At 39.9% G+C, this 23,885-nt stretch overlaps 1 protein-coding gene across 1 annotated transcript; it reads right to left on the bottom strand.

Annotated features, from left to right (window-relative positions):
- Positions 1 to 214: 214 nt before the first annotated feature.
- LOC110881817 (protein TsetseEP) lies at positions 215 to 1,632 on the bottom strand. Its single transcript, XM_022129968.2, has 2 exons — positions 1,409 to 1,632; positions 215 to 1,257 (listed from the first exon to the last, which is right to left on the bottom strand). The coding sequence occupies exons 1-2, from the start codon at positions 1,557 to 1,559 to the stop codon at positions 548 to 550; spliced, it is 861 nt and encodes a 286-aa protein (XP_021985660.1). The 5' UTR covers positions 1,560 to 1,632; the 3' UTR covers positions 215 to 547.
- Positions 1,633 to 23,885: the final 22,253 nt, after the last annotated feature.

The raw sequence follows: 23,885 nt of genomic DNA on the forward strand, positions 1-23,885 counted from the left end.
AATAAAGGTAAACAGTCTTGCAACATGAAATGCCTTTTTATGTATATGACATAAATCAGAAATTCATTCGTCTTGTTAATTAAGTCATGCATAGTCAATAAAGCACAGATTACTGTTTATTATTTTACGGAATACATGGAAAATTGTCAGGTCACATGATGTCATTAAATAAAGAAAACATGGTGTAAATCAATGAAACATGCCATTAATATGGATCTACAATGACTTCTTTTATTTAAAAAGGTACAAACAATTATAGCTATAATCACAAATATGAAGATAGGGAACAAATACTACAGTTCAAATTGCGACAAAAACAAATCAAACCTTGAGAATATCTACAAACAACATCAAATTCACAAACCAAATATTGAAATCATAGACAAAAGATCGTGACCTTTCAACCTTGAAACATTAACTGGTACGCGAATAAGCCTACATGCGCCACAACTCTAGAAATTTAAATACTTTGAAGGGAAAGATTAAGGGTATGATGGCATGGAATCGGGGATGAAGGTTAGGGACTAAAAGCGGTGGGCATGTTTTTTTAGTGAATTGGTGGGATTGGTGGTAAGATTTTTGGATGCGGGTTGTATACTTGGATAGGTGGTGGCAAGATTTTTGGGGGACATGGCTTTGTTTCTGGCTTGGGCTCTGGATTGGGTGCAGGCATTGGTTCTATCTTGGGCTTAGGCTTAGGCTTTGGTTCTAGCTCCGGCTTGGGCTCATGTTTTGGTTCTAGCTTTGGCTTGGGCTTAGGCTTTGGTTTCGACTTATGCTTGGGCTTAGGATTTGGTTTCGGCTTTGTGTTGGGGTCTGGAGGCTCAAGATTTGGTTCTGGCTTTAGCTTGGGCTTAGGCTTTGGTTTCGACTCAGGCTTGGGCTTAGGCTTTGGTTTCGGCTCCTGCTTGGGCTCAGGCTTTGGTTTTGGCTCCTGCTTAGGCTCAGGCTTTGGTTTCGGCTTTGGATTTGGTTTTGGCTCTGGTTTTGGTTTTGGGTCTAGCTTAGGCTCTGGCTTTGGTTTTGGCTCTTTCTTGGGCTCTGGTTTTGGTTTCGGTTCTAGCTTGGGCTTGGGCTTTGTTTTTGGTTCTGGCTTGGGTTTTGTTTTTGGTTCTGGCTTAACAATAGCTGGCGGTGGAAATGACTTTTTCTTTGGTATCGGAGGGAGAACTACAGGCGGATTAGGGAAAATGTGGTGAAACCTTTTGTACCAAGGGTGAGACTTAGGGAATGGAGGCCAAATGGTCACTTTTAACCCTGCAAAATTAACACCAACCATAGTAAAGACTAAAGAGTCATAATAAACAATAAGCCCCAGATTGTTGAATTGCATTGTCGGCGCCAAGACTACAATTACTAGAATTGAACTAAATATATTTATGAGATGAGACAAAGTATATCATAGTACCTAAGAATGCTTGGCTTGTCTTGATATTATTCTCCTTGCAATAAGCACATTGATCAAGTCCAACAACCTCTACAGTATTGACACTGCCACAACAAATACTCCCGGAAAAGAACAAAACCAACAAACAACCAAGAAGAAAAGTATGCTTCATCGAGAGGCCTGAAAAAAGAAAACCTTAAAATCTGAAAGATAAGAACATAACATGAACTTTGTGTTGGAATGAGTACTTGTACCAAACATATAAGTGAACCAGTTAGGCGTTTTATTAGACAGTTGAGCAGCTACATGCCTACATAACAAAACATGTATTAAACTTAGCTTGCATGTGCATGCAATATCTTCACCAACTATTAACCTTAGCTAGTTAATTAGCTTGCATGTGCATGCAATATCTTCACCAACTAACCGAAAGTTTCTCATTAATATAATGACCCAAGTTATTCATCATTGTTGACACAGATTTAATAGAACTCAGATACTCATTTTATCAAACTGTTAACAGACTTGATGAATTCTGTTCACCTACACATTTCTACATCATGGGTCGCTAGTTAGCCATTTATACGGAAGTGGGTTGCAGGATTGAAAACGAAATTTACATAGTTGATTTAAAGATCACTGTCAAATAATGAACACTCTTGACACAAAAAAGAAAGTTTGAATGAAATGTACTTTTAAAAGATAAAATTGGTATTGATTCTTTTGGTTAGGATATAATAGGAAGTTTTTTTTAGGAAGGCTAGAAACGTAAAAAATTGACTTTTTTTTTTCTAAAACGCAATGCACCAAAAACACAAAAAAATGTCTTATTTCTAAAACGCAATGGCCAGAAAACACAAAGAAATGTCTTATTTCTAAAACGTAATGGCCTAAAAGCACAAAAGAAAGTGTACCTTCTAAAACGCAATGGACTGAAAACACATAAAAATGTGTTTTACCTAAAACGCAATGCACCAAAAACACAAAAAAATATCTTATTTCTAAAACGCAATGGCTATAAAACACTTAAAAATATCTTTTTTCTAAAACGCAATGACCTAAAAACATAAAAGAAAGTGTACTTTCTAAAATGCAATGGACTGAAAACACATAAAAATGTGTTTTATCTAAAACGCAATGGACTAAAAACACTTCAAAAATGTGTTTTTCTAAAACGCAATGGCCAGAAAACACATAAAAATGTCTTATTTCTAAAACGCAATGGCCTAAAAACACAAAAGAAAGTGTTTTTTCTAAAACACAATGGACTGAAAACACATAAAAATGTGTTTTTACCTAAAATGCAATAGAATTAAAACACTTCAAAAATGTGTTTTTCTAAAACGCAATGGCCAGAAAACAAATAAAAATGTCTTATTTCTAAACCGCAATGGTATAAAAACACAAAAGAAAGTGTTCTCTTTAAAACGCATTGAACCAGGGTATGTTTTGTCTGTGAATTGTCTGAACCAGGAAGTAGGGGATCAAAAACTGTCTACGAAATGAGGCAATTTTCAGAAAATTAAATTCTCTGTCCGTTGGACCCCGCCAAGGGCTGCCGCCCCTTGTTCCCTGCTCCCAGGGGCGCTGCCCCCGGACACCCACCAAGATTACTTTGTAAAATGCAATTACTCAATTAAAAAACCCAGATCGTAAAAATGCAATTAAAAAATTTCCTACATAGATCGAAGCCGATGCCTTTAGATTTCTTCACCGATTGACGAAATTTGAATGTTAGAAACACTTATCAGCGATCGAGTCGAACGTATCGAGTGATTCGCTTTAAAATCATAGGAAAAAAATGAGATATTGTATGAAATTAAACTATGTTTCTTTAAAAAAAAAAAAAGTTGAAGAACACGTTGATTGGTGTTTGAATCATTGATTTGTGACAAAAATCGTACTATAATGTAATAATTATTAAGATAGAAAGTGAAGAAAAGGTTAAAGATGGTGGGTTTTTGAAAATGGTGGGTTTTGAAGTTATAGAGAGAAAAAGAAGAGAGAAGATTGGGTAAAACTGACTAAAATTCACTTACTCTTTATTTTAAATTTTATCACATATCATAATCTTATTGCTTTCTATTATTCCTAGCCAAAATAAACTTTTTATTTAATCCTCACACTTGATTCTTTAAGTCAATAACGATTATAAGTGGTTTAATTGTTTAACCGAACAATGTATTTTGTATTTTCTTATATCTTATACATTCAATATATACATTTTATATTATGTTTATCTTTTTTTTTTCTCCTATAAACTTATAATATTTATATATACAATTTATAAATATATATTACGATAGAAAATATGCTTCCAATGTTGTTCTAGAACTCGATATAAACAAAATCCATTTATTTGATCTCATTTAATTATAGATAGTTTACTAGGTTATAACCCGGAAATTTTTCGGATAGAAAAATTTAATTTACAACAAATAAAAGTATAAAAATAACACTTTTAACGTTTAAAGTATCATCTTTCCATTTTCTCCATTGTAAATTTTTAATTCGATTTCTTAAACTTTTTTTATTGTAAAGAGCCATAAAAACATACAAAAGTAAGAATGTATATTAATCATGTATATTTTTTTAGTATAACGGATTATTTTTAAAAATTTGTATACAGGTATAGACAATAATTCACTGTCACTCTACACTCTAAATCAAACTATTTTGACCCGACTAATATCTATTCCCAACCTTGCCCCACCCACATCAGCTACAACAAAAAATATCAACAAAAAAAATACATGTTTGGATTCTTATATTATGATACAATGACACCTACATCAGCTACAACAAAAAACAAAACCAACTAACACTAATATATAAACATGGAAAAATGTAAACTATAAATCTAACCCAGATGGCTCAGTTCGCTAAAAAAAATCCGTGAAACATTAATATACATTACTTAATGGAAAATACATGAGAATCTGTTGGTGGAGGTAAGATAGTTGGTGGCTATATAAGTTAACGGGTCAAGTTATTCTACAAAGGCTTCTAATTGTAAGAGGTGTAAGAAGGATTTATAGAGTGACAAGTGTCCAATAACCTAAAACTAAACCCACTACATTACCACCAAAAACCTAAACACCCACCACCACCCAAAAACCTAAACCCACCCCCCCCCCCCCCGCCAAAAAAAACCTAACCCCCCCCCCTTCGGCAAAAAAAAAACTATACCTCACCAAAAAAACCCCCAAAAAACCTAACCCCCCCCACCCCCACCATCACCCAAAAACCTAAACCCCCACCCCCTCGGCAAAAAAAAAAAAAAAAAAAAAAAAAAAAAATTGGGTGGGTGATGGGGGGGGGGTTAGGTTTTTGGTGGTGGTGGTGGATGTTTAAGGTTTTTTTTTTTAGTGGGGTTTTTTTGTGTAGTGGGTTTTTTTAGGTTATTGGACACTTGTCACTCTATAAATCCTTCTTACACTTCTTACAATTAGGATCCTTTGTATTTGATCCTAATCCATAAGTTAACAATCTAAATTCTATATAAATAATGTATTCAACACGTGAACACCTATGCAACCATCAACTAATTAAATGAGCAGTTGAGTAACTTCGAAGGCCATTAACCAGTAAAAACCCACAATGACATTAAAGTTATAGTTTTCAATCATTTTCTTCTTATGTAGACATTTAATTTAAGATCTATCTAAGATTGTGATTCGCTCGGTTCTTGATCATAATCTGCAGAAGAACAAACAATATCAACATTCAAAAACAAAAAAGATTCAATTAATCCAACAAATCATTTTGCATTAATCACCCGTGACTTCAATTTCCAATCGATTAAGCTCGAGTTTCAACGAATCCAAACCGTGGAACAACTTTATAAGATTGTCCGTGTCTAAACTTGCCCTCACCGTAGACCCCCTACAACTTGTAGTACCTGAACCCCAACCTCCTCCACTTCCTCGGTCCTTGTAAGATCCCGAAAATGTCAACGGCGTTGTATAATACAATAGAAACACAAATTAAGATAGAAAACACAAAACAATTTATGTCGAGGGCAAAAGTTATTTATATGAATAATTTTCTTATGAGTGACAATTTGGGACATGTGGAAATTTCAAGCAGTTTGGAATCATTACTTATACACTAACACTAAGATTAATGAAAGGGGAAACTTGTAGTCCTATCACAAAACCGCACTATCAGATGAAGAAAAGTAACAAAATCATTTGACTTCTCTCACAAAAAAACGCAAACATAAATCAACTAAATAGCTTAAATTCCACAAATAATGCATGACTTCAAGAATCCGAATTCCGTGATACCAGTGAAAAAGAAAATAAATCACAGATTACAAATAAGTTATTTATAATAGGCATATAAGTCACAAAATGTTGAAATCCGAAATATCCGCCACACGCATACAACCATATCAAAATAGCAACAACTCAAACATGTAAAGCAAGTGAATCAAACCTGGAAAGCAACCATAAACAAATGATAAGTTGTTAATTGTCCAAACTAAGTTGCTTCAATTCCGTGACCGTGTTTCATCAGCAAACTTAAAAATGCAGTTCTTATCTTCATGCATTTGACTGTGTGATATGTGTCCGTATGAAATTTAAGCTTTTATGTACCATCATTTGTAGATACGTGTTACGAAAGAAACAGGCATGTCTCTGTAAATAAATGACTATAAATAAAAAAATAAAAAGTTGAATGTTGTATGCGCAGAGGATTAGAAGTGGCTCCAACAGTTCAACATCTAATTGCACTATCACCTTGATTACTATTTCAGCAAAGAAAATACAACTGAAATTGTATGTAAGTAGGACAACAATGAAAAAAAATGTAATAAAGTCACTATTTATGATGCCACATTTTCTACTATATACTGAACATGTATCCGAAATAACTAAGCAAAAAAAAAGGGTAAGGTACCTCACAAACGTAAGAGCCCTAATTTTATAATTAACTAACATCACTTACCCCTAAATTTTATTTTGTTAAAATAAGATAATTAAGTGCACTAAAAGCATATGAATACACATTAAGCAACTGTTGACCCATCATTTCTAGATAATTTTCTACATTGGAACCATAAAATAAAACATAAATTAACGCGCTAAATGTGTAGAAATTAGCAACTCTTATTTTTTAGCCTAACCATTGATAGAACATAAGCAAAACTATAATATGCTAAATCTGCTGAGGAAAAGGAGACTTGCAAATATTATTTTGGCTTGCTACTCATCGATTAGAACTACCTACATAATGTACACATTCACGCCCACATCAAAAATCTAAATATCCAAAGTAACAGAAAAGGTTTAATGGTTCTAAACATACCTTTGAGATTAAGAGCAAAATAACAGGGAGACGGCGATTAAGATTAGAATAACAGAGAGAAACGCAGTGTATGTATGTGTGTGACGGATCTGCAACTAACGCCGGAGATGGCAAATCCTACTCATTTGCAAATCCGTGACCGCGTGAAAACGACTACCTCTTGACGCGGTGGAATGACGGAGTTACAACCAAGCCACGGAACCTTGCCCCACCCACATCAGCTACAACAAAAAACATCAACCAAAAAATACATGTTTAGATTTAGGGTAGAACCTTATCAATTTGTTTCATGAAGAAGATTAACATTTTATCAACAAATAAAGAAACTCAGACTTAAATCAAGAATGAATATCACTGAAGTAGGTCAAGACAAAAACTTAATCAAACCCAAATGAAATCGACCAAGTTGCATTCATCCACTATTTGTTGTTTGTAACTTCTTTTTTATTCTAAAATATCATACTAAATAAAACATCCTAAACATGGGGACACCATGAAGGTATAAAACGGTAAAATCTTCTTGATAAAAATATTTGTGTGCCCAAATCCAAACTCTCAACCAAACATCATAGAACCCTAACAATTTTATCATAAATTCGTCATTAGCATGTACCCATTACAATCGAAACGAACCTCAGAAGAAGCCACAGTCGAGAGACTCAAACGAAACGAATCTCAGCCCAGACTTCTTATTCCAAAATCACACGATCTTCACAACCAAAGAAGTAATCTACAAAAAAAAAAAAAAAAAAAAAACAAAAACAAAAAAAAAATTAGCTGTCTGCTTAATTTGGGTCAGACTTTTAATGCTCTTAATTGAGTAGCATTTGAAGTAAATCAATCAATTCTATCGATCAATTTCTTCAAAATTTGAAACATTCACAACTAAAAAATATCATAAAAAATTATAAAACGTACCTGTTTGAGGTTACCTTTCGGTTATGACAACACTCTGAGGACTGGCTCAACTAAATCCATTTACCACGTTTAAACCAATCGCGTTTCCAATTATAATAGCAGCAAACTAAATCATTCATTTGACCATCTCCACCTCCAATAAACATTTTTAGGAGCTAATTAGTCAGTATGTTGCTTAAAAATAAAATCTTTAGCAAGTAAAAAAATTGATCATGAGTCCTAACAACTGAATCCAATTAACAAAACCATACAGTTGTCAACAACGTGGAAAAGAATAACAACCTGAGCTTCAAGTTTAGCAATATGAGCGATTAATGAACCATTATCCCTTCGTTTAATCGATTCTTCATCAAATCATGCTTCACAAAGACGAACTCTCAACATGTTATGATCCATTCCCATACCTGAAATAGATCAATGTATGCTGTCAGCAGCTATCAAAACACAAAATCCTCAAAACATGAATCAAACTTGGCAAATAAAGAGCAAAGAAACAATACACATTAAATCGTTAAACATCACCAAAATCCTAAAGTTTCAGATCAGATGGAGTTAATGAGCTAAGATGGAGACTGTTTACATGGACACTCTGTGACAACCGTCAAATTTGCATGCATCCGTACATTCAATTAATATTGATTTATGCTTAATGAATGTGCTTAATTACAACTGTTAATTTAAATTGCTTACTGATTTATGTTACATACATACATGTGCATCACATTACATACTGTCACTCCATTTATTTCATACAGACTCTTAGTGACAAATCCGATGCATAAAGCACAGTTAGCACCGTGAGCAGATAACCCAGATACATGCTGACAATGCCAGCACATAGACATACAGTATTTCAATATGAGTCAGGAATAAAGTATCACACTAGGGTAGTGTGTAGGGAAGTGAGGACCATAAAACTACGTCACTAGGTGATAGTTATAGTGCCCGGAAGTGCCTAAAACATACGTTAAGTGAAGAATTCTGCACTAAATAACAAAAATTTAGCATTTAATAATGCTAGTAAAGTGCAAAAACTTGGCAAAATAGTCCTAGATACTTTCCAAAGTGTTGGGAATTAAATGTGTCACTAAAAGTAACATAAAAGACACTTTAAAGATTTATTTAGCACTTTAACGGAACAACACCCAACCGAAAAACCGGACTTTACCCGGAACACAAAAATATTGCCAAACACATTGTTTTTATTTTTCTGAGCTAGTTAGGGTTCCCGAACACCCTAACACACTTTATAAATAACAACACACCTTAACACACTAACTTAACATTTAAATCTAACTAGTTAGTAACTAATACTTGAGACCCAACCAAATACCCCCCCCCCACATTCGAAACCGGTTACATGGGGGCTCACCCCACAAGATTTGTTTGATTATTTTATTGGGCTATGCTTAGTACTAAGGGGACATAAGACACAAGGGGTAATGGTGAAACATGGGTTATAAGAAGGCACTTGGGATTATAGGGACTCATTCTCAACACTTCAACAAACAACAACACTCTCTCTTCTCTCCTATGTGTTCGGCCGAGACCACCAAGCACCACCACCACCACCTTCAAACTTCCTTCATGCAATCTACACAAATCCAAGGGTGCTAGAGACCATACAAGCAAGCTTGGTGTGTTCGGAAGCTTAAGGACCTCTTTCGTTTTCTTTTATCCATCACTTTTATGCATTGAAACTCCCCTAGCCTTGTGCTAGTAGTAAGTGCCTTAGATCTTCATCTGGTTCATATTTTTGTTGGTTAATAGTGAAAAGAATGGTGAAATACTAAGAACTCTAAAGAACATAATCAAAGTCTTGAAGTATAAACTAACTAGTGATGAAATATGGTTAAAGTAGAGATGGAATCATGTTGTTCTTGTGTTATTATGATTATTGTATGTTGTTTGTTAGTAAAAATGTTATGGTTCATCACATAGACTTGCTAGATCATGTTTAAAGACATGAACTAGCAAGATGTGAAGGTTAAAGATGTGTAGGATGATGAAATCATCCACACATAACTATGAACTTGAACAAATGAAAGTTTCATGAAAAATAAAGATCAAAATTGGTTGTAAACTTGTAGATCTAAAGATCTATGAGTGATTTTTCGAAAGAACCAAGTGAAAAGCATGAGTTTTGTTAAAAATGGGATCTTACATAAATTAATCGTATTTTTAGTGAATAAACAAGTGTAGGAACACTTGCGTAAAAAGAAAACTTCACAAAGAAATATTTTTTGAAATTTTGACTATAAGTTGTGAAAATACAAATTCTTTAAAAATAAAGTTTTTAAAGAACCTATCACATTTTTAAAGGTAACATGGCTTACTAAGTATACTAGTAAGTTATTACATGTTTTTATAAATTTTTCAAGTTCATAAGTTTATAGTTCATGCTTATTTTTGTCAAGATTGGTGATTAGAGATTTTATATTGTTGGTTGTTAATTGTTTGAATGAAATTTTGAAAAGAAAATGATATGCTAGAAAGCATGGACGCCTCCATTTACAAAGGAAACTCTGGCGAAATTTTTCTACAATTTCAACACTTGGAAATATTTTTCTAACAAGAGTTTGCAAATATATTTTTAACTTTATTTTTTTCTAAATAAACTTCGCGATCATTATTATTTCAAAATTACCAAGTACCGGAGGTGGATTTTCGTAAATAAGATTTGATAAATATATATTTAGAACATATATTTTATACTAAAACGCTTGTGTGATTGTTTGTTCTTCTGTGCACTAAATATATTATTTTTAGGGTAAAAATAATATAACTTGAAAATACCATGAAATTACGACTCCAAAATAATACCAACGCTCTCACAAAATAAATATTTAAGTTACACAAGTGTTGTTGCTTTACGACACGCTAGAACGTAACTTATGTATATTTCAGAAAATACTCTCATACGTATATTTTGATGAAGTAATAATATTGGAAAATGCATGAGGTAAAATATAATATTTTTGGGAAAAATATATATATTTTGGAATTAAAATGTTTTAGACAAGTGATTAAAATATATTTTCTAAGTGGGACTTAGAATATATTTTTTGGAATTATAAAGTGTACATGTATAAATACCCTCACCCTTGGGAAGGAAATACGAAGTTAAAATACCTGAGAAGTAGGAGTACGAAATATTGATTAACGATTGTTCCAAACATTAACTATAATTTAAAGTTAAAATAAATATTTTAACTAATAAATATAACCTGGAATAATTTTGGAAACACAAGAAACGTAACTCAAAAACCTTCATACTAAACAAAGGCACGGCCCATTTGTCTAATAGACGTTAGTACACTGTAGGTAGTCGTGTTGGCTGAGGAGACTTGGGTTACTCATACTGAAGACACAATACCGTGAGTTCATGTCCCCCTTTTCTTTTAACTGTATTCAGTTTTATACTTCGGGGGTGAAATACATGTTACAATTATTACAGACATTACTTACATGGTATGATTAGCTTAAGGAGGGTTTACACTACTTAGATCATGTGAGTGGGTAGGTATAACTTAAGGCCATTAATCCTCGTTGTAGGATCGAGGGTCATGAGTGATAGATCTATTCGGGTGTAGCGAGCCCCACTCCTGAGTCCGCTGAGTGGACCATGAGGTGACTATGAACCCGACGCTGAAATCTGCTAGGTTTGAGTCTTCCTGCATCACTTCACACATATCGTTGGCTTTGCAACCCAATAGTGATCTCTTTTTCCTTAATTGCTACATACCAGGGATTTTAATACATACAATCACATTATAAAGGTTTATACATACTCACTTACACATGAACTCGCTCAACTTTTGTGGATTTTTCAAATTACATGTATTTCAGGAAAACTAAGGGATCTGGCAAGTGTCTGCATTTGTGTCAAGCTGCGTACTAAATAAAGACGTCATTCAGGGTAGAAGGTTCAGGAGGTGTAACCCTTACCTGGACGGGTTACATGTCCTTAATCCATGCATTTATCCAAGTCTTTTATTGTGTCGTATGAACACGTTTTAACTTGGGTTACGGTTGTATCTTGTTTTATGAGTCGACATTTTTAAAAAAAAAATGATGTTGTGGTATTATTTCTAAACCTTATTAATGGATGAACATCTCTTGTTTTTATCATATAGTATTGTTATGATTGACTGATATGGTATTAAGAAGTCACACCAAATAAACCCATGCTTCCGCAAAAGCCAGGGTGTGACAGCTTGGTATCAGAGCATCGATCATAACGAACTAGGATTCTTTCTCGAGTCTAGACTATGATCATCATGGCTCTCACGAAAATATTTTCAAACCTTTTTACATTGCATACACTAAACGTCCAGATCCAGGGTACAAAACATTTTTACAAACAAAACAAAACATTTTTACAAACAAAAGGCACAAATACACATTTCAAAATTCATATTTATAATTCAGTCTTAGAGACTGAGGGAGGATCAGTCTTAGAGACTGAGGGATGATCAGTCTTAGAGGCTGAGGGAGGATCAGCCTTAGAGGCTGGGGATAATTAGTCTTAGAGACTGGGAGGATTGGTCTTAGAGGCCAGGGAGTTGGTCTTAGAGACCAGGGAATTAGTCTTAGAGACTGGGAGTTGGTCTTAGAGACCAGGGATAATTAGTCTTAGAGACTGGGAAGGTTTGGTCTTAGAGGCCAGAGAGTTAGTCTTAGAGACTAGGGAGTTCAGTCTTAGAGACTGAGGAGGTTTAGTCTGAGAGATGGGATGTGTTAGTCTTAGAGACTGGGGAGGTTTAGTCTGAGAGACGGGATGTGTTAGTCTTAGAGACTGGGGAGGTTTAGTCTGAGAGAAAGGATGTGTTAGTCTGAGAGACTGGGTGGTTTAGTCTGAGAGACTGGGAGATTTGTCTGAGAGACTAGGAAGATAATGTGAATACATAACTACGTGATAAATTACTCTTATTTGCATACGCTGATGCTTATTATGGATATACGTGCTACGACTACTATGTACCGGCACACACGTCACCTTCTTCAGGGAACGAATTGTTAGATGATGGAGACCCTACGGCCACCACCACAGATGATGAGACTGTACCTGCGCCGGAGATATTTACGACAGACACCGAGAGCGACCCTGACATGCTGACCAAGGACGAGGACAATTTCCAACCGTCCGCGCTGCCAGACTTTGGTGATGAATTACCCTTGCTGATGGTTTCCTTGACGAGAGTCTTCCTGTCATTCTTGATTCGGTCCACGACCGCCTTACCATTTGGACACTTCGGTGGAGAGCACCTCTTGACTCCAATCTTCGACAATGCGCCTCCTGTGGACATTCCCTCCGAAGGTTGGCTACTCAACGAATAACTTATGATGACATTGGCATGTTATTGATGGCCCTTCTGATAACACCTGTGATGATGGAAAGTTTGACGAGCACGTTGTTACTAAGTTCACTCTTTGAGACCCCTGTTAACAAGCTACCCACTGATTCTAGCATACAGCCAATTTCAGACTCCTTTAAGTCTGTGACATCTACAGCCTTACAGACAGCCAGATTACAGCTTTCGACTACTGACGCAGACGACGACACCGTTACAACTTGTGACAACTCGAAATCTAGAACCTTTCGTTGTGTCTTGATGTGACTTGCTTGTACGTTACGTGATTAGTTAACCAATTGAACTTAATGATAACGTGAACCTTTTTATGTGATAAGTGCTTTGTTATGTGTGCATTGTATATATATGTGTACGTGTCATATGTGAACCGAGAACCCGACACGAAACAACAAGGACCCGACTCGAGACCATGTGGTCTCGAGTGAACCGTAACCATTAGGCCGGTTCGGGCCTTTGGCCGGTTGGGCCATTGGGCCGAAAACCCTTAGCCGAAACCCATAGGGTGTAACACTTGGAACTTGACTATAAATACACCACCCTTAGTTAACTTTGCCATTTGTTGAAACAAGAACACACACACACTTCTATCTTCTCTCCCACTAGAACTCTAGCACACAAACACACCTCCAAGACCCTCGGATCCACTCGGTTGACACAAGAACTCTCGGATTTGGACTTCGGATCGGCACACACACACACATCACCAACCGGTTAGTGCTTTTAATGTCTATGGATTTATGTTAGTCATGCTAAATAATAAAATGCATGAGATGATGTTTATTGTTAGTGCTTCTTGATGATTATTGTTGAATGCTTAGTGATAGTATGTTCATGTTATGATTGTGCTTAAATAGATGCATGAATGAGATGATGTTTTATGTGTGTCAAAAAAAAGTTTAGTGTTGGAATGTGTTCATGTGTTAAATAGAGTTTAAACTACTAGATTTGATGATTCATGAAATCGGTTTACATATGTCATGAAATCGGCTAAGGAGTATGTTTGTCATGTTAGGATGCATGCTAGTAAATTGTATCTTGATGGTTGTACATAGTTTTGTTTGAATAAAGGTTGAATACTTGATGAATATGGGTTTGAATGTATGAAGAACACTTTGAATGATAGTTGAAGATTGAAAACCCTTGTGATTTTGATCCATCTTTGACTAATAGCCTGATTAGGAAAACTGTTAGTGGAATGCTATTGGTTATTTCCTGATTTGGGCCTGATCATATTGTACCACTAAGCTGACTACATCTGCATCAACACGTGAACTTGAAAACGACTGCTACCGACTCGCAATCACCTAGTTACGACTCGCAACCACAGCGTGATGACTCGAGACCACGCGGTTGCGACTCGCAACCATAGCAGGACAAGCCGAGACCACAGGTTACGAGTCCCGTTGCGACTCGAGACCTTAGCATGATGAACCGAGACTACGGTTGCGACACCGGTTGCGACTCGCAACCATCCATGATCAACACACACAGCATGACTCGAGACCATGCTTGCGAGTCCGGTTGCGACTCGAGACCACACTTTTGGGCCTTAGTTAATGGGCCAGACTGATGGGCTTCTGTGTTAACTGCTTTTACGTGTTTGGGCCTAAGTAGTTGGGCTGAACTTGTGAACCTTATGTGCTACTGTTGATACTGTGTACTGTTAAACGTGTTTGCCAAACGTGTTGAACATTTGTGCACTACTTGGTTCGAATCTGATTATAAGTGATAACCGTGTTAGGACGTTATTGACTGCTTGCGACTTGATTGACTTTCTGTGATTAACTGCCGAGCAAACCAAGGTGAGTTCACACTCTCTACAAAGCATGGGATTCCCTGGGTTGGGAACGGGGTTAAGGAACGTGGGTTCCTCGTCCTCCTTGGGTAGGACGTCAGTTGTTCAGGAATGTGATTCCTCGTCCGGATGGACGGATAAACGTACTAGACTAAAACTCTATCACGAAGTCCCTCCTTTTTGTATCGACTAATCGCCGGGCCAATGGCGAGCGGGTCATTAGTTAGATAGCGCTATTTAGGTCTGACAAGCCTCACACCGTGCCGCAGAGGACGGGCGTGAACTAATGGATCTGGGGCACGTCAATGATGATAGACATTGATGTTTTCAGGGCACATAAACATGACTACAGTCAGCAATCGATACGGTAACGAGTCTAGTATACACATGGGGTAGCCCCCACGGCTGGAGAGCCGGAGGATGTACATGGGGTAGCCCCCACGGCCGGAGTGCCGGAGTAACTGGGAACGAACATGTCACGTTTTTAAACTATGGGGTAACCCCCACGGCAGGATGCCAGATAAAGGAAACTGTTTTTGAAACAACTAAAACAAACGCCCACCCGTGAACTCACTCAACTAGTTGTTGACTCGTTACTACATGCTTTGCAGGACCATAGATACTCAGTGGGAGCTTGCATGGAGGAGGATCGTTGTGGGACAGGGATTGCTACATGCTATGTTAAACTTGGAAACTTTTGGAACTTATGTTATAACTTTAAACTTATGCTTCCGCTTGCAACTTAAACTTGTTGTTTTGAAACACCAATCATGATGGTTAAACTTTTATAATTACTTATATGCTTGTTCAGTATGATTGGTGGCTGGATCCTGGTCAGTCACGCCTCCAAGCGGTAGTACTCCGCAGGTGGGATTTTGGGGGTGTGACAGATTGGTATCAGAGCCATTGGTTATAGTGAACTTGGTTTTAATAAAGGAGAAACGTTTTTGTTAAAACCAGACTATAACCGGTTTAGTGCTCAACGGTCCACAACAACACTTCGCTCCTCATGCAAGGCTCAACGTTCTAGGTAATATGATGTATGTATATTGCCTACTTGTTAGTTACGTAGTACGTTGCTCATGGTATGCTTGATTAGTATAACTACTGTTGCTTGAACACGTGCGCGCTTACTCTGTCCTACTATCGTGCTTTCGCGAACCTCTCTCACACGTATAGCTTTTTTTTATGAAGAAACATGTCTGGACGCGTTAACATGACACAAGCCCAGTTGACGGCTTTGATCAACGAACGAGTTGCCGCAGCGCTCGCAGCTGCACACGCAGGAGGTATATCCTGCAGTCCAAAATTGTTCTAGGATCATTTGGATCTTACTCTCGTGAACCAACCTTTGTGTTAAACTCTGTCTTTTCTTTCACCTACCTTAGGTCAGTATGCTCAGGCACCGGTGTGCACTTTTAAGACCTTTATGGACTGTCGACCCACTACTTTTAGCGGCACTGAAGGAGCAGTAGGTCTCCTACACTGGTTTGAGAAACTGGAGTCTGTGTTCGAAATGTGTGAATGCCCTGAAGCGCGCAGGGTGAAGTATGCTACTGGTACTCTCGAGGGTTTGGCTCTCACGTGGTGGAATGCTCAAGTGCAGATGTTAGGGTTGGTTGCTGCCAATGCCACCCCATGGGAAACTTTCAAGGAAATGATCAGGGAGGAATACTGCAGTCGTGACGACATTCACAAACTGGAAGATGAGTTCTACAATCTTAAGATGTCGGGGTCAGAGATTGAAGCATACACTAAGAGATCGCATGAGCTTGCCTTGTTGTGTCCTACTATGGTGGATCCTCCGTATAAACGAATTGAACTCTATCTCAAGGGCTTGGTGCCAGAGATCCAAAGTCATGTGACTTCAGCAAACTTGACTACTATCCAGCAGGTTGTACAGTTGGCTCACCGTCTCACTGACCAAGCGGTGGAGCAGAACAAGTTACCGAAGCGTATAGGTGCTGCAACTACTTCTGGTGCTTCTAGTGGGGATAAACGGAAATGGGATGGAACTTCAAGCAGGGGTTCAACTTCGGTGCAAACTCAGTCTCAGCAGAGAAAGACGGACGATCACAAGAGCCCCAGTCAGCAATCGTCCGGTGGTCAAAGTCATGGTGGATACAAAGGAAATCACCCCAAATGCAATCGTTGCAACCTACACCACAGTGGGCCATGCACCAGGGGTAACTGTCATCGATGTAACAAGCCGGGTCATGTTGCAAAGGATTGCAGAAGCGCATATCCCGTCAATCAGAATCGTCAGCAACCTCAGCAGAACCAGCGACAGCAGCAGGGTAACAACAAAGGGTGCTTTCAGTGTGGAGCTGAAGGTCATTTCAAGAAAGATTGTCCCCAACTAAACCAGAACAACAACAACAATCAGGGGAATGGTAACAATGGGAACAACAACAATGGTGCTAGGGGACGAGTGTTCGTGATTGGTCAAGGTGAAGCAAGGAATGATCCCAACGTGGTGACGGGTAAGTTCCTTCTCGACGACTTTTATGTTACAGTCTTATTTGATTCGGGTGCCGATACTAGCTATGTGTCACTAGAAGTTAGTAAGATGCTTAAGCGTATTCCTACACCCCTGAACGACAAGCACACTGTAGAGCTAGCTAATGGTAAGAGTTTGGAAGCCTCACACGTAGTCAAGGGTTGCCAGCTTATCCTCGATAACCAGACTTTCTCTATCGATCTTATTCCTATTGCCTTGGGTAGTTTCGACGTTGTCATTGGGATGGATTGGTTATCCCAACACCGAGCAGAGATTCTTTGCAATGAGAAGATCGTTCGTATTCCTGATTTAGGTAGTGAACCTCTCATGATTCGTGGCGACAAGAGAAGTGCTGTTGAGAACATCATCTCTCTTCTTAAGGCTCAGAAGTGCTTACGGAAGGGCCACACTGCGATTTTGGCTCTAGTTACTGACACCACAGAAAAAGAGAAGAAGTTAGAAGATTTTCCCGTTGTACGCGACTATCCTGAGGTATTCCCTGAGGAATTACCTGGTCTTCCGCCCCATCGCCAAGTCGAGTTTCAGATTGATCTAGCTCCTGGAGCCGCGCCTGTAGCCCGTGCACCTTATCGTTTAGCGCCATCAGAGTTGGAAGAACTCTCCACGCAACTGCAAGAACTCTTGGGTAAGGGTTTTATTCGTCCTAGCTCATCGCCTTGGGGAGCTCCAGTACTTTTTGTGAAGAAGAAGGATGGTACCTTCAGAATGTGTATCGACTATCGCGAACTCAACAAGGTGACTGTGAAGAATCGTTATCCTCTACCGCGCATTGACGACTTGTTCGACCAGTTGCAGGGGTCGAGCTACTATTCAAAGATCGATCTGAGATCGGGATATCACCAGTTGAGAGTTCGAGAAGAGGACGTCTCTAAGACGGCCTTTAGAACCCGTTATGGGCACTATGAGTTTCTGGTCATGCCGTTTGGGCTGACGAACGCACCGGCAGTTTTTATGGATTTGATGAATCGAGTGTGCAAGCCGTACCTGGATAAGTTTGTTATAGTCTTTATCGACGACATCCTGATCTATTCTAAGAGCAAGGAAGAGCACGAACAACATCTACAACTTATTTTGGAACTCCTTCGGAAGGAACAGCTTTACGCGAAATTCTCGAAATGCGACTTCTGGCTTCGAGAGGTCCATTTCCTAGGGCATGTGGTGAACAAGGATGGGATTCACGTTGATCCATCCAAAGTGGAATCTATTAAGAACTGGCCTGCGCCTCGCACACCAAAGGAGATTCGCCAATTTTTGGGATTGGCAGGTTATTACAGGAGATTCATTAAGGATTTTTCTAAGATCGCGCAGCCTCTCACTTTGTTAACGCAGAAAGGCGTTGTTTATCATTGGGGAAATGCACAAGAGTTAGCCTTTCAGCATCTAAAGGATAGACTTTGTAGTGCACCTATCCTTTCACTGCCAGAGGGCACAGAAGATTTTGTGGTTTACTGTGACGCATCAATTCAAGGTCTTGGTTGTGTATTGATGCAACGAGATAAAGTCATAGCCTACGCCTCACGACAACTCAAAGTGCACGAGAAGAACTACACGACGCATGATTTAGAGCTGGGAGCTGTTGTTTTCGCACTTAAGTTATGGCGGCATTACCTTTACGGAACCAAGTGCGCCATCTACACTGACCACAGGAGTCTAGAGCACATATTCAAGCAGAAGGAACTGAATATGCGGCAGCGACGATGGGTCGAGCTGCTGAATGACTACGAGTGCTCTATCAGGTATCACCCAGGCAAGGCCAATGTTGTGGCAGACGCCCTCAGTCGGAAGGACACTACGCCTAAGCGCGTAAGAGCTCTACAACTCACGATCCATTCTAGTCTACCTTCGCAAATACGAGCTGCTCAGATAGAAGCACTGAAACCAGAAAACGTTAGAGCAGAAGCTCTACGCGGGTCAAGGCAACGTTTAGAACAGAAGGAAGACGGTGCTTATTATGTAACAGGACGCATTTGGGTCCCGCACTATGGCGACTTACGAGAACTTGTGATGGATGAAGCGCACAAATCTCGCTACTCGGTACACCCTGGTTCGGACAAGATGTACCACGACATTAAGACTACGTATTGGTGGCCTAGCATGAAGGCCCACATAGCAACTTATGTCAGCAAGTGTTTGACTTGTGCGCGAGTCAAGACGGAATATCAGAAACCTTCAGGCCTACTTCAGCAACCAGAGATACCACAATGGAAATGGGAGCAGATTTCCATGGATTTCGTTACTGGCCTACCTAGATCACAGCGCGGAAACGATACTATCTGGGTGATCGTGGATCGACTCACGAAATCCGCACACTTTTTGGCAATCAAGGAGACGGATAAGTTCTCCACTCTGGCGGAGGTATACCTCAAGGAAGTTGTTTCGAGGCACGGGGTGCCCACCTCTATCATCTCTGATCGAGATGCACGTTTTACTTCGGAACTGTGGCAGGCAATGCACAAGTCTTTTGGCTCACGTCTAGATATGAGCACAGCGTATCACCCACAGACGGACGGGCAGTCCGAGCGAACTATTCAAACCTTAGAAGACATGCTCCGTGCATGTGTAATCGACTTTGGCAACAGCTGGGAAAGACATCTGCCACTTGTGGAATTTTCATACAATAACAGCTACCACACCAGCATTAAAGCTGCTCCGTTTGAGGCATTGTACGGACGTAAATGCCGGTCACCCCTCTGTTGGGCAGAGGTGGGGGATAGTCAGATCACTGGTCCAGAACATGTGGTAGACACTACTGAGCGGATTGCTCAAATACGACAACGCATGGCGGCCGCTCGTGACCGTCAGAAGGCTTACGCCGATAAGGGCAGGAAACCACTTGAACTCCAGGTTGGGGAGCGGGTATTACTCAAAGTTTCACCCTGGAAGGGTGTGGTTCGTTTTGGTAAACGCGGCAAACTTAACCCACGATACGTTGGACCTTTCGAAATTCTTGAGAAAATAGGCAAGGTGGCCTACAGACTGAAATTACCAGCAGAACTCGGTGCAGTTCACAACGTTTTCCACGTGTCGAATCTGAAGAAGTGTCTGTCAGATGAGACGCACGTAGTTCCTCTGAGGGAACTCACGATCGACGAACAGTTGAAATTCGTCGAAGAACCTGTCGAGATCACGGACCGGGATGTTAAGGTCCTCAAGAGCACTAGAATACCTCTTGTTCGAGTTCGTTGGAACTCACGTCGCGGCCCAGAGTTTACCTGGGAACGCGAAGATCGGATGAAACAAAAGTATCCCCAACTGTTTGAGAACAGTACAAACGCTACTGAGGCTGAAGCTACGGAATTTCGGGACGAAATTCCAGATCAACGGGGGGTGGATGTGACACCCCAGGATAACCGGGAAAACCTTACAACTGGACTAGCTTCCTCAGTGAGTGCCGTCAAATTTCGGGACGAAATTTCTTTCAACTTGGGGATAATGTGACAACTCGAAATCTAGAACCTTTCGTTGTGTCTTGATGTGACTTGCTTGTACGTTACGTGATTAGTTAACCAATTGAACTTAATGATAACGTGAACCTTTTTATGTGATAAGTGCTTTGTTATGTGTGCATTGTATATATATGTGTACGTGTCATATGTGAACCGAGAACCCGACACGAAACAACAAGGACCCGACTCGAGACCATGTGGTCTCGAGTGAACCGTAACCATTAGGCCGGTTCGGGCCTTTGGCCGGTTGGGCCATTGGGCCGAAAACCCTTAGCCGAAACCCATAGGGTGTAACACTTGGAACTTGACTATAAATACACCACCCTTAGTTAACTTTGCCATTTGTTGAAACAAGAACACACACACACTTCTATCTTCTCTCGCACTAGAACTCTAGCACACAAACACACCTCCAAGACCCTCGGATCCACTCGGTTGACACAAGAACTCTCGGATTTGGACTTCGGATCGGCACACACACACACATCACCAACCGGTTAGTGCTTTTAATGTCTATGGATTTATGTTAGTCATGCTAAATAATAAAATGCATGAGATGATGTTTATTGTTAGTGCTTCTTGATGATTATTGTTGAATGCTTAGTGATAGTATGTTCATGTTATGATTGTGCTTAAATAGATGCATGAATGAGATGATGTTTTATGTGTGTCAAAAAAAAGTTTAGTGTTGGAATGTGTTCATGTGTTAAATAGAGTTTAAACTACTAGATTTGATGATTCATGAAATCGGTTTACATATGTCATGAAATCGGCTAAGGAGTATGTTTGTCATGTTAGGATGCATGCTAGTAAATTGTATCTTGATGGTTGTACATAGTTTTGTTTGAATAAAGGTTGAATACTTGATGAATATGGGTTTGAATGTATGAAGAACACTTTGAATGATAGTTGAAGATTGAAAACCCTTGTGATTTTGATCCATCTTTGACTAATAGCCTGATTAGGAAAACTGTTAGTGGAATGCTATTGGTTATTTCCTGATTTGGGCCTGATCATATTGTACCACTAAGCTGACTACATCTGCATCAACACGTGAACTTGAAAACGACTGCTACCGACTCGCAATCACCTAGTTACGACTCGCAACCACAGCGTGATGACTCGAGACCACGCGGTTGCGACTCGCAACCATAGCAGGACAAGCCGAGACCACAGGTTACGAGTCCCGTTGCGACTCGAGACCTTAGCATGATGAACCGAGACTACGGTTGCGACACCGGTTGCGACTCGCAACCATCCATGATCAACACACACAGCATGACTCGAGACCATGCTTGCGAGTCCGGTTGCGACTCGAGACCACACTTTTGGGCCTTAGTTAATGGGCCAGACTGATGGGCTTCTGTGTTAACTGCTTTTACGTGTTTGGGCCTAAGTAGTTGGGCTGAACTTGTGAACCTTATGTGCTACTGTTGATACTGTGTACTGTTAAACGTGTTTGCCAAACGTGTTGAACATTTGTGCACTACTTGGTTCGAATCTGATTATAAGTGATAACCGTGTTAGGACGTTATTGACTGCTTGCGACTTGATTGACTTTCTGTGATTAACTGCCGAGCAAACCAAGGTGAGTTCACACTCTCTACAAAGCATGGGATTCCCTGGGTTGGGAACGGGGTTAAGGAACGTGGGTTCCTCGTCCTCCTTGGGTAGGACGTCAGTTGTTCAGGAATGTGATTCCTCGTCCGGATGGACGGATAAACGTACTAGACTAAAACTCTATCACGAAGTCCCTCCTTTTTGTATCGACTAATCGCCGGGCCAATGGCGAGCGGGTCATTAGTTAGATAGCGCTATTTAGGTCTGACAAGCCTCACACCGTGCCGCAGAGGACGGGCGTGAACTAATGGATCTGGGGCACGTCAATGATGATAGACATTGATGTTTTCAGGGCACATAAACATGACTACAGTCAGCAATCGATACGGTAACGAATCTAGTATACACATGGGGTAGCCCCCACGGCTGGAGAGCCGGAGGATGTACATGGGGTAGCCCCCACGGCCGGAGTGCCGGAGTAACTGGGAACGAACATGTCACGTTTTTAAACTATGGGGTAACCCCCACGGCAAGATGCCAGATAAAGGAAACTGTTTTTGAAACAACTAAAACAAACGCCCACCCGTGAACTCACTCAACTAGTTGTTGACTCGTTACTACATGCTTTGCAGGACCATAGATACTCAGTGGGAGCTTGCATGGAGGAGGATCGTTGTGGGACAGGGATTGCTACATGCTATGTTAAACTTGGAAACTTTTGGAACTTATGTTATAACTTTAAACTTATGCTTCCGCTTGCAACTTAAACTTGTTGTTTTGAAACACCAATCATGATGGTTAAACTTTTATAATTACTTATATGCTTGTTCAGTATGATTGGTGGCTGGATCCTGGTCAGTCACGCCTCCAAGCGGTAGTACTCCGCAGGTGGGATTTTGGGGGTGTGACACAACTACTGTAACTATCACTTGCTCGAGGCACCACACCGTTACACGACCTCAGAGACTACCCCCGAGCTAGCTTCTGCACCTTTGTGGGGCAGCTCGATGTTGCACCTACTGATCCCGCACCCTTGATGGATCATGACCCTGTTTCTTTTGACTTACCAGACATTGCATCCCTTATACCCGACTCAGTACCTGCACCTAATGATCTTCCTATCAGTAGAGACGTTGTACCAGCACCTTCACCCGCCAATGTTGCTCTTGTGAAGACCGACGTCCATTACGCCAATGTGTCTATCGCTTCCTTTCAAAACCTACCCGCACCCCGGGAAGGTACTCCAGGTCATTACCTGCGTAATGATTCCTTTGCCGCAGCAGCATTTTCTACGACCTCGCAGGCCGCACCGTTCGCTACTTTCAACTCTACCGCGCTGGACGAGCCATTTCGAAGGTTCCTATAATACACTACGCAGATTTTAGACCCTTATCATCCCTCACTTTGTGGAGACTACACACGGGACAAGTACACCTGTAACGCTAACTACAGTTTGAGGATATAAGTTCACAGAGTTTTGGGGCTTGTGCTACACCACGCCCTCCACCCTGTCTATGCCAGTATACTTTGACCCCCCCCCCACATTCATCACTATCTTCTTTGGCACACT

This window comes from Helianthus annuus, chromosome 10, assembly GCF_002127325.2.
Source record: "Helianthus annuus cultivar XRQ/B chromosome 10, HanXRQr2.0-SUNRISE, whole genome shotgun sequence".
In the NCBI taxonomy this organism is placed as follows: Eukaryota; Viridiplantae; Streptophyta; class Magnoliopsida; order Asterales; family Asteraceae; genus Helianthus; species Helianthus annuus.

Bases quoted from the DNA above. Each gene is read 5' to 3' on its own strand.
- LOC110881817 (XM_022129968.2), bottom strand. From the start codon at position 1,559: ATGAAGCATACTTTTCTTCTTGGTTGTTTGTTGGTTTTGTTCTTTTCC. The intron at 1,258-1,408 runs GTACTATGATAT...TTAATTTTGCAG, and splicing joins GACAAGCCAAGCATTCTTAG to GGTTAAAAGTGACCATTTGG.